Below are 14,061 nucleotides of genomic sequence, written 5' to 3' on the forward strand. Positions count from 1 at the left end.
GGTGTTGCACATGGAGACACAGTGCACTCACACAGGGATATTATTATTATAGATATATCAGAGAGCAGACCATTCACCCATCACTGTGACTGTGGGTACTGCCCAATGCACCCTGGTGATGGCAACAGCCCTGCTTACTCCATAACTGCTTTGATTGCATGCCTGCTATTGATATAAGACTAGGGCTACACAGCCACATGTGCCACGCGATGGCAAGACACAGAAGAGTCCCACGGCAAAAATACACTCAACAACACTGACATTGCACCACCTAGAAGGACAAGCAGTTAGGTTATGGAAATCGAAGATGTAGCAGGTGTCACTAAGATCTGAAGATCACATTTCAAGCACCTAGCTCCAATCTGTGGCAAGTGGTAGGGGTCATTTAAGGCAAATTGAAAGCAATTTTTTTTTAGCCACATGAAACCTCAAAAATTAGACCAAGTCGTGTGAGCTGATTGTGCGATGTCTCCTGTGTTCTTCGACAAGCCAGTTATCGACGCTAGTCACAAACTGACTGAATCCTTGAACTGAGAGACTGTGGTTTATCTCTCCAGCAGATCGCTACTCACCTAGACCAAGATGTCAGCACTGTTCAATGTTGTGTGTCCTGGTGGTTGGGGGCACAACGATGAACCGGACTGACAGCAAAGATGAACCTCTGCACAGACCGATTGTCACGTGAAATGTTGCCATGTAGCCGTAGCCTAAGGCTCTGTTCACATCTTCTTTTTCACATTCATCAGGGGTATACTTTGGAACATACCTCAGTCGGAAGGTTGTAACTTATGACACCACATAGGCTTACAGGGATATATGCCACCTATAGACTCCCACTTAAAAAAAAAAAATACACCATGTATACTTTTTATAGGGTATTTTATTATTCTTTCACAGCACGTTACTATGTATCATGTCGTATAAAACAATGAGAGGCGGTTATTGACAATAGAAATACACTTCAAAATCTAGGTAAAAGGCCGCTTGAATATAACCTTATAGTACTGCAAATTATCTATCTATCCAACTAATCCAATCTATTAATCTAATCTATCCACACATACACATAAACAACCTCCAGTTATGCAATGGTTGTAAGATCGCATCAGTTAATTTGCAGGGTCCCACTAATGAAACAACATGAATTGTCTGAATGGCAAAGAAAATCTTAGGACTTTGGGTTGTGCAGGGATATGGGTGGAAAGAATGGTGGAGTTGGTGGTGGCTGGCAGGACATGTGTCCAGGTGTGACAGTTAATAAAGATTTAACAACACTGAGGATACTAAGTGTCTCATGTCTCCAGATTAATGATGACCAGACAAAATATTGGTCACTATTGATACTAGAAGGGTTGGCATATCTAGAACCACATTTTTCACTAGGGTAGACTATTAAATACAATATTTTTTTTGAGTAATAACCAACTATGGGCCAACTACTTCTCTCTAGTTCATCTCTTTGTTTCTTTACAGAAAACTTCAGAGTACAGAGCAGCGATGGTGTGCAGCCCAAGAAGTGCACGATTTCCTAACACTGGGTGAAACTGAAAAACAATGGAAAACAAAGACTGCACCAAAGCAATGACATCACATGGTCACCAGACATTGGTTCTTGCACATACACTGATCAGCCATGAAGTAAAACCACCTGCCTAATAATGTATAAGCCACAAAAAGAAGTCTGAGACCCATTAAGACATGGACTCCACAACTAAAGGTGTCCCGTGATAAGAAACAAGACAGAAGTACATCCTTAAAGTCTCCTAAACTTTGAGGTGTGATCTCCATGGATCGGACTCATTTTTCCAGCACATCCCACAGAAGATCAATCGGAATGATATATGGAGATTTTGCAACACCTTGAACTCTTTGCCATGTTCTCCCAAAACCATTCCTGAACAGTTTTTGCAGTGTGGCAGAACACAATATCCTGCTGGGTGAGGACTTCCATTAACGATTACCACTGCCGTGAAGGATGGCACTTTGTCTGTAACATTCTTTAGGATGATGACACGTGTCACATACACAAGACCCATCAGAGAATTCCCCAGAGCATCACACTCTCCCCGCCAGTAGGCCTCCTTCCCATAGTGCATCCTTGTGCTATCTTTTTCCAGGTAAGCGACACACATGCACCTGGCCGTCCACATGATGTAAAAAATAGGATTCATTGGAGTAGCACTCATTCTTTCATTGCTCCATGTTCTGATTATCACAGGCCCCTTGTAGGTGTTTTCAGATGGTGTGCAACTGTTCACCAAACTGCAATGCACTGTTTGTACTTACATCTAGTCTATGATTGCCACCATTAAGGTGATCCTACGGTCCAAAAAAAAAAATATATATTCACATTAATTAGGGAACGAACAGAATTCTCACACCGTGCCCTCCTTCTCATCTGCCAAATTCTGGGCTCCTCTCCTGCCATCCAAGATATTCACAAAGCTTCTCATACTACCTGATGCACACTGTGCATTTGGTAGTCCAAGATACTTCCTGCTTGGCCAGCACAGATCACGTGCTCTTTTATGGCAAGCATTCACTCCCTACGTGTTACAGGCGTCCATGACTGGTAGTCCTTCTTTGAATCACTTTTAGTAGGTACTCACCACTGCATTCCAGGAATACCCCATTACCCCCGCCATTTTGGAGGTGCTCTGCACCAGTTATCCAACCATCTGCTGAGATCTTACGGTTGCGCAATTTTACTGCTTCCAACACATCACCTTCAAGAACTGACCGCACTTTCTGCCTACTACATCTCACCCTTTGATAGGTGCCATGGTCCCAGGAATGTTACTCACTTCATCTGTTATGGCTGATCAGTGTACACATGATGAGTACAAGAACATGAACACACATCAGACCTCACATCTTATTAATGTCGCACACATTCCCTATGTCTATGATCCTGCCCCCTGTAGTGCGCTTGTATATGTGCGAAGCCATATGCCTTATCTGGATAATGAATAAATGACATTGGCTTAAAACTTGTATTTAAGGGCATCTGTCAGCAGATTTGTATCTATGAAACTGGCTGACCTGTTACATGTCCCTAACGTGAGGAAATTTGGCTTCTACCTCACAGGGCTTTTTTGCCTTCCTCTGGATCAACAGGCTGAACTGGATGGACAGATGGATTGTTACAGCCTTATAAACTATGTTACATGTGCATTTGGCAGGTGAAGACATCGGTGTTGGTCCCATGTTCATATGTGTCCACATTGCTGAGAAAAATGATGTTTTAGGGTACTTTCACACTTGCTTTTTTTTCTTTTCCGGCACTGAGTTCCGTCCTAGGGGCTCAATACCGGAAAATAACTGATTAGTTTTATCCCCATGCATTCTGAATGGAGAGTAATCTGTACAGTGCGCATCAGGATGTCTTCAGTTCAGTCATTTTGACTGATCAGGCAAAAGAGAAAACCGCAGCATGCTACGGTTTTATCTCCGGTGAAAAAAAAAGTGAAGACTTGCCTGATCTGGCATTTAAAATACCGAAATGCCGGATCCGTCTTTCCGGTCTGCGCATGCAAAAAAGGTGAAAAAAAGTAGCCTTAATATATACAAATGAGCCTCTAGGAGCAACGAGGACATTGCCATTACACCCAGAGGCTCTGCACTGATTGACAGGGCCAAGCATTATGATGTTTACACTGCCTGGCCCTGTCAAAGTACAGAGGACGTGTCAGTTGCAGAGAGAGCCAAGCCTCTAGGTGTAATGGCCACCCCCCCCCCCCCCCCCCCCCGTTGCTCCTAGAGTCTCATTCACATATGTTAAAACATAATTTTTCTCAGCAATGCGGGCACATATAAACATGGGACCAACACAGATGCCTTCAGCTGCCAAGTGCACATGTAACAGGTCAGCCAGTGTCAAAGGTACAAAACTGCTGACAGATGTCCTTTAAAATATATCAGATTTCATGATAACAGTCCTTGTGACATTTTATATGGACAGTCAGCCGTTTGCTATCATGTAACGCCATAAGGGTACTTTCACACTAGCGTCGCAGGATTCCGGCAGGCAGTTCCGTCGCCGGAACTGCCTGCTGGATCCGGCAATCTGTATGCAAACGGATACCATTTGTAGACGGATCCGGATCCATTTTACAAATGTATTGCAATACCGGATCCGTCTTTCCAGTTGTCATCCTGAAAAAAACCCCAGATCTGGTATTTATCTTTTTCACATTTTTAAAGGTCTGAACTGAAGACAACCGGATGCATCCTGAACGGTTTGCTCTCCATTCAGAATGCACAGGATAAAACTGATCAGTTTTTTCCGGTATTGAGCCTCCGTGCCTGGCAAGAATAACGCTAGTGTGAAAGTACCCTAAGAAATGTAATATATTTGCTTCTACATCACCCCAATTCTGTACTACTATCACTGTACTGGACATTAACAAATCCCAAAATGTAGATCCAAAGAGGTACAAACTACAGTGCCAGATAGAAAACTATTCTGTGTACAGCTGTGGGGAATCACACTTTTTTAATTATCCCTTTTATACTTATTGATGTACATAATGCACTTTATTAAACCAAGACTTCTAGTTTACATTACTTTTTTGAACTCCTGCAAGATGTTTACATGTATTTACTGTATTCTGTTACTTTTTTTTTTAAATAAAGGAAATCTATATAGATCAATGCTATGGTGTTCTTTTTACATCCATTAAGAAGGACCTGCTAGCTCTGCTGACACGTCTCTTGAGAAATACTTCTAGCTTTATTCTGTGGATCAGTACAATCATGGCAATACAAAATGTATATACTGGTCATTTTTACTACATTTAAATAATTAAAAACATTTAAAAAAAAAAATAATAAAAATTTACTTTGTGTCATTCTGAAATCCATAATTTGATTTTTTTTAAATTTTTGTTGGCAGAGCAGTTTTAGGTTTTTATCAATACCACTTTTGGATACATACAGTGCATGGAGGAACAGAACACCACAGAGATCTAAGAAAAGATGCTCCAGCCTCGTCACGGATAAAACAGACAGAGAGCGGACTAGTGGGTTCAGGGACAGCGGCTACATGGCAATGCTGTGGATAAAGTACACCTATGCATAACTTTACCAATACATGGCTTGACAATATGGCAGCACTCCCCGAGGAAATAAATGCCTAAGGTTAGAACTTTGGTCTGTTGAGTGTAGTAGTTAAATCATGTTGAGAAATCCAAAGTAGTTTTCACATTACTCCTGGTTCAATTCACACTTTCCCAAACCAGTTTAAATCTTGATGTCCAACTAATTATTATAATTTGTTTTATTTAATTGACATGGGTACGGTATGGGAGGATATTTTTTGGCACCGTTTGGCGGTACAAATATAAATTACTGCGTAATTTATATGGTTTTTGTGGCATGGATAAAAAAAAAAGGCAATTTAACATTTATTTTTATATACTGTTCATTCTAAATAACCTGTTAAATTCTTCAGGTAATTTTGCTAGTATGGATAGCTAATAAGTACAGTTTTGTTTATAATCAATATATGTTTTTTGTCTTTTTTTCTTTTTTTTTTTTTTACATTTTAATGACCTTTTAATCCCATTAAAAGGTATTTTCCAAGAGTTTTAAAAAAATGGTCATAGAGTTGTATAAAAAAAAACCAAAAAAAAAACCTCCTCACCTTCTAAATGATCCCATTGCTCTTGCTCTGCTGCTCCGGGCACCACAGGACATGCAGCAGTTATGGCCTGTCCACATGGCCAGTGGTTCTTTGCATTCACAATCCATGTAATTGATGGACATGACGTAATTGATGCAGGAATAGAGCGCGCTGCTGGAGTAGTGGGATATTAGTTATTACGTTTTTTTTTTTTTTTTTATACTGCCAACTGTCTGTGGCTTTTTTAAATCTCAAAGTCCCTTTAAGGGATTGCTGTCTTACATTTGTATTTTAAACTGTATTACTATATGGTATGGTAGTCCATTATCCTCTCTGTCACTATGACACAAGCATTCTAGTTCTGCAGTTTTCTGCTGTACGAAACTTGCCAATTTTGGCACAAGAGCATTTTGTGCCAAAGTTTGCATATTTTCTGGTGTTTTTGGACACTTTTACAAAAAATGGGTGGGGCATGGGCACAGGCAGGTCACCTGCAGCCTGACACATTTACCAGTATGTGTGGCAGAAAACAGGCCCACATTACACCTGAAATGTACACCAGTTCCCTTACAGGGGCAGATTTCAATTTCTAGTGCACAGAACTCCTGGAGATACACCCCAATTATTACCCCTTAATAATTTTTGCGCATCATATGCCAGCACAGTCTGTTATTAAAGGATAACTGTCACATTTAAACCCCAATTTCAATTTTCATATATGTAGTTACTAATAACATGATATTAAATATGGGGTAAGTCAGTCTAATAGTAACTGATTCTGGAATAAGATTCAGCCCTTAGCAACCAGTCTGCATAAAACTGCAATTTCACTATTCAGTTAAGATGGCCGCCACTGCCCTCACCCTGAGGCTAATCCCGCCTGCCCTCACTAGCCAGTAACAATAGCCCCCCAAAAGTGTCAGTAACCAGAGCCCTCCCCCTAAAGGGTTAATCTCCTGCAGCACAAAGGGGTCCTCTTACCACATGTTGCTTTCATTTATACACTGAGCAGACGGCAGATCTCCCTTCCCTGCTCTGCGCTGGTTCAACTCTGCATTCTCCAGTTCTGCTGAGTGAGGGAGCATCTGCCAAGCGCAGGGACAGGGAGAAGTGCACACAGCGCAGGCACTGTTATCAGCTGCTGGGGAGGACCTGGCTTTAATCATTTACTTACAGTCCCTGGTAGGGATGAGCGAACTCGAACTGTATAGTTCGGGTTCGTACCGAATTTTGGGGTGTCCGTGACACGGACCCGAACCCGGACATTTTCGTAAAAGTTCGGGTTCGGTGTTCGTCGCTTTCTTGGCGCTTTTGTGACGCTTTCTTGGCGCTTTTTGAAAGGCTGCAAAGCAGCCAATCAACAAGCGTCATACTACTTGCCCCAAGAGGCCATCACAGCCATGCCTACTATTGGCATGGCTGTGATTGGCCAGAGCACCATGTGACCCAGCCTCTATTTAAGCTGGAGTCACATAGCGCCGCCCGTCACTCTGCTCTGATTAGCGTAGGGAGAGGTTGCGGCTGCGACAGTAGGGCGAGATTAGGCAGATTAACTCCTCCAAAGGACTTGATTATTGATCGATCTGCAGCTGTGGGTCATTGAGCTGCTGAAATTCAATTGCTCACTGTTTTTAGGCTGCCCAGACCGTTTGTCAGTCACATTTTTCTGGGGTGATCGGCGGCCATTTTGTGTCTTGAGGTGCGCCAGCACAAGCTGCGACCAAGTGCATTTAACCCTCAATGGTGTGGTTGTTTTTTGGCTAAAGCCTACATCAGGGTGAAGCTGTCACACCAAGTGCATTTAACCAGCAATAGTCTGTTTATTTTTTGGCCATATACTACATCAGGGGCAAGCTGCGCCCGTCACCAAGTGCATTTAACCCTCAGTAGTGTGGTTGGTCAAGCTATCACACCAAGTGCATTTAACCAGCAATAGTCTGTTCATTTTTTGGCCATATACTAAATCAGGGGCAAGCTGCGCCCGTCACCAAGTGCATTTAACCAGCAATAGTCTGTTCATTTTTTGGCCATATACTACATCAGGGGCAAGCTGCGCCCGTCACCAAGTGCATTTAACCCTCAGTAGTGTGGTTGGTCAAGCTATCACACCAAGTGCATTTAACCAGCAATAGTCTGTTCATTTTTTGGCCATATACTAAATCAGGGGCAAGCTGCGCCCGTCACCAAGTGCATTTAACCCTCAGTAGTGTGGTTCGTCAAGCTGTGACACCAAGTGCATTTAACCAGCAATAGTCTGTTCATTTTTTGGCTATATACTACATCAGGGGCAAGCTGCGCCCGTCACCAAGTGCATTTAACCAGCAATAGTGTGGTTATTTTTTGGCCATATCCCAGTCTAATTCTGTCACTAAATCCATACCGGTCACCCAGCGCCTAAATACTAGGCCTCAAATTTATATCCCGCTAAATCTGTCATTACCGCTGTACTGTTGTGGCTGGGCAAGTTATTTAGTGTCCGTCAAAGCACATTTTTTGTTCTGGGTTGAAATACAATTCCCAATTTAGCAATTTCATAATTTAGTGGTTTCTGCTATATCAGAGCTATTTGAAATCTATCCCTAAAAGGGTATATAATATTCAAGGTGCACATAGGGTCATTCAGAATAACTTCACACACACGCTACTGTGCATTTCCAAGTCTAATTCTGTCACTAAATCCATACCGGTCACCCAGCGCCTAAATACTAGGCCTCAAATTTATATCCCGCTGAATTTGAATACAATACATTGGGCCAAATAATATTTTTGTTGTTGTGGTGAACCATAACAATGAGGAAAACATCTAGTAACGGACGCGGACGTGGACATGGTCGTGGTGGTGTTAGTGGACCCTCTGGTGCTGGGAGAGGACGTGGCCGTTCTGCCACATCCACACGTCCTAGTGTACCAACTACCTCAGGTCCCAGTAGCCGCCAGAATTTACAGCGATATATGGTGGAGCCCAATGCCGTTCTAAGGATGGTAAGGCCTGAGCAGGTACAGGCATTAGTCAATTGGGTGGCCGACAGTGGATCCAGCACGTTCACATTATCTCCCACCCAGTCTTCTGCAGAAAGCGCACAGATGGCGCCTGAAAACCAACCCCATCAGTCTGTCACATCACCCCCATGCATACCAGGGAAACTGTCTCAGCCTCAAGTTATGCAGCAGTCTCTTATGCTGTTTGAAGACTCCGCTGGCAGGGTTTCCCAAGGGCATCCACCTAGCCCTTCCCCAGCGGTGAAAGACATAGAATGCACTGACGCACAACCACTTATGTTTCCTGATGATGAGGACATGGGAATACCACCTCAGCATGTCTCTGATGATGACGAAACACAGGTGCCAACTGCTGCGTCTTTCTGCAGTGTGCAGACTGAACAGGAGGTCAGGGATCAAGACTGGGTGGAAGACGATGCAGGGGACGATGAGGTCCTAGACCCCACATGGAATGAAGGTCGTGCCACTGACTTTCACAGTTCGGAGGAAGAGGCAGTGGTGAGACCGAGCCAACAGCGTAGCAAAAGAGGGAGCAGTGGGCAAAAGCAGAACACCCGCCGCCAAGAGACTCCGCCTGCTACTGACCGCCGCCATCTGGGACCGAGCACCCCAAAGGCAGCTTCAAGGAGTTCCCTGGGATGGCACTTCTTCAAACAATGTGCTGACGACAAGACCCGAGTGGTTTGCACGCTGTGCCATCAGAGCCTGAAGCAAGGCATTAACGTTCTGAACCTGAGCACAACCTGCATGACCAGGCACCTGCATGCAAAGCATGAACTGCAGTGGAGTAAACACCTTAAAACCAAGGAAGTCACTCAGGCTCCCCCTGCTACCTCTTCTGCTGCTGCCGCCTCGGCCTCTTCCTCCGCCTCTGGAGGAACGTTGGCACCTGCCGCCCAGCAAACAGGGGATGTACCACCAACACCACCTCCGTCACCAAGCGTCTCAACCATGTCACACGGCAGCGTTCAGCTCTCCATCTCACAAACATTTGAGAGAAAGCGTAAATTCCCACCTAGCCACCCTCGATCCCTGGCCCTTAATGCCAGCATTTCTAAACTACTGGCCTATGAAATGCTGTCATTTAGGCTGGTGGACACAGACAGCTTCAAACAGCTCATGTCGCTTGCTGTCCCACAGTATGTTGTTCCCAGCCGCCACTACTTCTCCAAGAGAGCCGTGCCTTCCCTGCACAACCAAGTATCCGATAAAATCAAGTGTGCACTGCGCAACGCCATCTGTAGCAAGGTCCACCTAACCACAGATACGTGGACCAGTAAGCACGGCCAGGGACGCTATATCTCCCTAACTGCACACTGGGTAAATGTAGTGGCAGCTGGGCCCCAGGCGGAGAGCTGTTTGGCGCACGTCCTTCCGCCGCCAAGGATCGCAGGGCAACATTCTTTGCCTCCTGTTGCCACCTCCTCCTACTCGGCTTCCTCCTCCTCTTCTTCCACCTGCTCATCCAGTCAGCCACACACCTTCACCACCAACTTCAGCACAGCCCGGGGTAAACGTCAGCAGGCCATTCTGAAACTCATATGTTTGGGGGACAGGCCCCACACCGCACAGGAGTTGTGGCGGGGTATAGAACAACAGACCGACGAGTGGTTGCTGCCGGTGAGCCTCAAGCCCGGCCTGGTGGTGTGTGATAATGGGCGAAATCTCGTTGCAGCTCTGGGACTAGCCAATTTGACGCACATCCCTTGCTTGGCTGAATTTGGTGGTGCAGAAGTTCATACACAACTACCCCGACATGTCAGAGCTGCTGCATAAAGTGCGGGCCGTCTGTTCGCGCTTCCGGCGTTCACATCCTGCTGCTGCTCGCCTGTCTGCGCTACAGTGTAACTTCGGCCTTCCCGCTCACCGCCTCATATGCGACGTGCCCACCAGGTGGAACTCCACCTTGCACATGCTGGACAGACTGTGCGAGCAGCAGCAGGCCATAGTGGAGTTTCAGCTGCAGCACGCACGGGTCAGTCGCACTACAGAACAGCACCACTTCACCACCAATGACTGGGCCTCCATGCGAGACCTGTGTGCCCTGTTTCGAGTACTCCACCAACATGGCCAGTGGCGATGACGCCGTTATCAGCGTTACAATACCACTTCTATGTCTCCTTGAGAAAACACTTAGGGCGATGATGGAAGAGGAGGTGGCCCAGGAGGAGGAGGAGGAGGAAGAGGGGTCATTTTTAGCACTTTCAGGCCAGTCTCTTCGAAGTGACTCAGAGGGAGGTTTTTGGCAACAGCAGAGGCCAGGTACAAATGTGGCCAGCCAGGGCCCACTACTGGAGGACGAGGAGGAGGAGGAGGAGGTGGAGGAGGATGAGGATGAAGCATGGTCACAGTGGGGTGGCACCCAACGCAGCTCGGGTCCATCACTGGTGCGTGGCTGGGGGGAAAGGCAGGACGATGACGATACGCCTCCCACAGAGGACAGCTTGTCCTTACCCCTGGGCAGCCTGGCACACATGAGCGACTACATGCTGCAGTGCCTGCGCAACGACAGCAGAGTTGCCCACATTTTAACCTGTGCGGACTACTGGGTTGCCACCCTGCTGGATCCACGCTACAAAGACAATGTGCCCACCTTACTTCCTGCACTGGAGCGTGATAGGAAGATGCGCGAGTACAAGCGCACGTTGGTAGACGCGCTACTGAGAGCATTCCCAAATGTCACAGGGGAACAAGTGGAAGCCCAAGGCCAAGGCAGAGGAGGAGCAAGAGGTCGCCAAGGCAGCTGTGTCACGGCCAGCTCCTCTGAGGGCAGGGTTAGCATGGCAGAGATGTGGAAAACTTTTGTCAACACGCCACAGCTAACTGCACCACCACCTGATACGCAACGTGTTAGCAGGAGGCAACATTTCACTAACATGGTGGAACAGTACATGTGCACACCCCTCCACGTACTGACTGATGGTTCGGCCCCATTCAACTTCTGGGTCTCTAAATTGTCCACGTGGCCAGAGCTAGCCTTTTATGCCTTGGAGGTGCTGGCCTGCCCGGCGGCCAGCGTTTTGTCTGAACGTGTATTCAGCACGGCAGGGGGCGTCATTACAGATAAACGCAGCCGCCTGTCTACAGCCAATGTGGACAAGCTGACGTTCATAAAAATGAACCAGGCATGGATCCCACAGGATCTGTCCGTCCCTTGTCCAGATTAGACATTAACTACCTCCCCTTAACCATATATTATTGGACTCCAGGGCACTTCCTCATTCAATCCTATTTTTATTTTCATTTTACCATTATATTGCGAGGCAATATGAACCTCTCCTCTGTCTGGGTGCCGGGGCCTAAATATATGCCAATGGACTGTTCCAATGTTGGGTGACGTGAAGCCTGATTCTCTGCTATGACATGCAGACTGATTCTCTGCTGACATGAAGCCAGATCCTCTGTTACGGGACCTCTCTCCTCTGCCTGGGTGCTGGGCCTAAATTTATGAAAATGGACTCTTACAGTGGTGGGTGACGTGAAGCCTGATTCTCTGCTATGATATGAAGACTGATTCTCTGCTGACATGAAGCCAGATTGTCTGTTACGGGACCTCTCTCCTCTGCCTGGGTGCTGGGCCTAAATATATGCCAATGGACTGTTGCAGTGGTGGCTGACGTGAAGCCTGATTCTCTGCTATGACATGAAGACTGATTCTCTGCTGACATGAAGCCAGATTGTCTGTTACGGGACCTCTCTCCTCTGCCTGGGTGCTGGGCCTAAATATATGCCAATGGACTGTTGCAGTGGTGGCTGACGTGAAGCCTCATTCTCTGCTATGACATGCAGACTAATTCTCTGCTGACATGAAGCCAGATCCTCTGTTACGGGACCTCTCTCCTCTGCCTGGGTGCTGGGCCTAAATTTATGAAAATGGACTCTTACAGTGGTGGGTGACGTGAAGCCTGATTCTCTGCTATGACATGAAGACTGATTCTCTGCTGACATGAAGCCAGATTGTCTGTTACGGGACCTCTCTCCTCTGCCTGGGTGCTGGGCCTAAATATATGCCAATGGACTGTTGCAGTGGTGGCTGACGTAAAGCCTCATTCTCTGCTATGACATGCAGACTAATTCTCTGCTGACATGAAGCCAGATTGTCTGTTACGGGACCTCTCTCCTCTGCCTGGGTGCTGGGCCTAAATTTATGACAATGGACTGTTGCAGTGGTGGGTGACGTGAAGCCTCATTCTCTGCTATGACATGCAGACTGATTCTCTGCTGACATGAAGCCAGATTGTCTGTTACGGGACCTCTCTCCTCTGCCTGGGTGCTGGGCCTAAATATATGCCAATGGACTGTTGCAGTGGTGGCTGACGTGAAGCCTCATTCTCTGCTATGACATGCAGACTAATTCTCTGCTGACATGAAGCCAGATCCTCTGTTACGGGACCTCTCTCCTCTGCCTGGGTGCTGGGCCTAAATTTATGACAATGGACTGTTGCAGTGGTGGGTGACGTGAAGCCTCATTCTCTGCTATGACATGCAGACTGATTCTCTGCTGACATGAAGCCAGATTGTCTGTTACGGGACCTCTCTCCTCTGCCTGGGTGCTGGGCCTAAATATATGCCAATGGACTGTTGCAGTGGTGGCTGACGTGAAGCCTCATTCTCTGCTATGACATGCAGACTAATTCTCTGCTGACATGAAGCCAGATCCTCTGTTACGGGACCTCTCTCCTCTGCCTGGGTGCTGGGCCTAAATTTATGAAAATGGACTCTTACAGTGGTGGGTGACGTGAAGCCTCATTCTCTGCTATGACATGCAGACTAATTCTCTGCTGACATGAAGCCAGATCCTCTGTTACGGGACCTCTCTCCTCTGCCTGGGTGCTGGGCCTAAATTTATGAAAATGGACTCTTACAGTGGTGGGTGACGTGAAGCCTCATTCTCTGCTATGACATGCAGACTAATTCTCTGCTGACATGAAGCCAGATTCTCTGTTACGGGACCTCTCCCCTCTGCCTGGGTTCCGGGGCCTAAATATCTGAGAATGGACTGTTCCAGTGGTGGGTGACGTGAAGCCAGATTCTCTGCTATGGGACCTCTCTCCAATTGATTTTGGTTAATTTTTATTTATTTAATTTTTATTTTAATTCATTTCCCTATCCACATTTGTTTGCAGGGGATTTACCTACATGTTGCTGCCTTTTGCAGCCCTCTAGCCCTTTCCTGGGCTGTTTTACAGCCTTTTTAGTGCCGAAAAGTTCGGGTCCCCATTGACTTCAATGGGGTTCGGGTTCGGGACGAAGTTCGGATCGGGTTCGGATCCCGAACCCGAACATTTTCGGGAAGTTCGGCCGAACTTCTCGAACCCGAACATCCAGGTGTTCGCTCAACTCTAGTCCCTGGCTGTCAGTAATGTGACCTTGCACACAGCGTGCTTCTGCGTCCTCCGTCCTTCCACACAGACGGAATATGCATAGCAAGACTATTT

At 46.5% G+C, this 14,061-nt stretch overlaps 1 protein-coding gene across 1 annotated transcript in view; it reads left to right on the plus strand.

Annotated features, from left to right (window-relative positions):
- The window catches only part of ANKDD1B (ankyrin repeat and death domain containing 1B), a 52,930-nt gene extending 50,799 nt beyond the window's left edge, over positions 1-2,131 (plus strand). Inside the window, exon 15 of the mRNA XM_044291944.1 lies at positions 1,474-2,131. Within this exon, the coding sequence (XP_044147879.1) occupies positions 1,474-1,532 (59 nt within the window). The 3' untranslated portion in view covers positions 1,533-2,131. The remainder of the gene's footprint in view (positions 1-1,473) is intronic.
- The last annotated feature ends 11,930 nt before the right edge of the window (positions 2,132-14,061 follow it).

This window comes from Bufo gargarizans, chromosome 1 (genome assembly GCF_014858855.1).
Source record: "Bufo gargarizans isolate SCDJY-AF-19 chromosome 1, ASM1485885v1, whole genome shotgun sequence".
Lineage (NCBI taxonomy): Eukaryota > Metazoa > Chordata > Amphibia > Anura > Bufonidae > Bufo > Bufo gargarizans.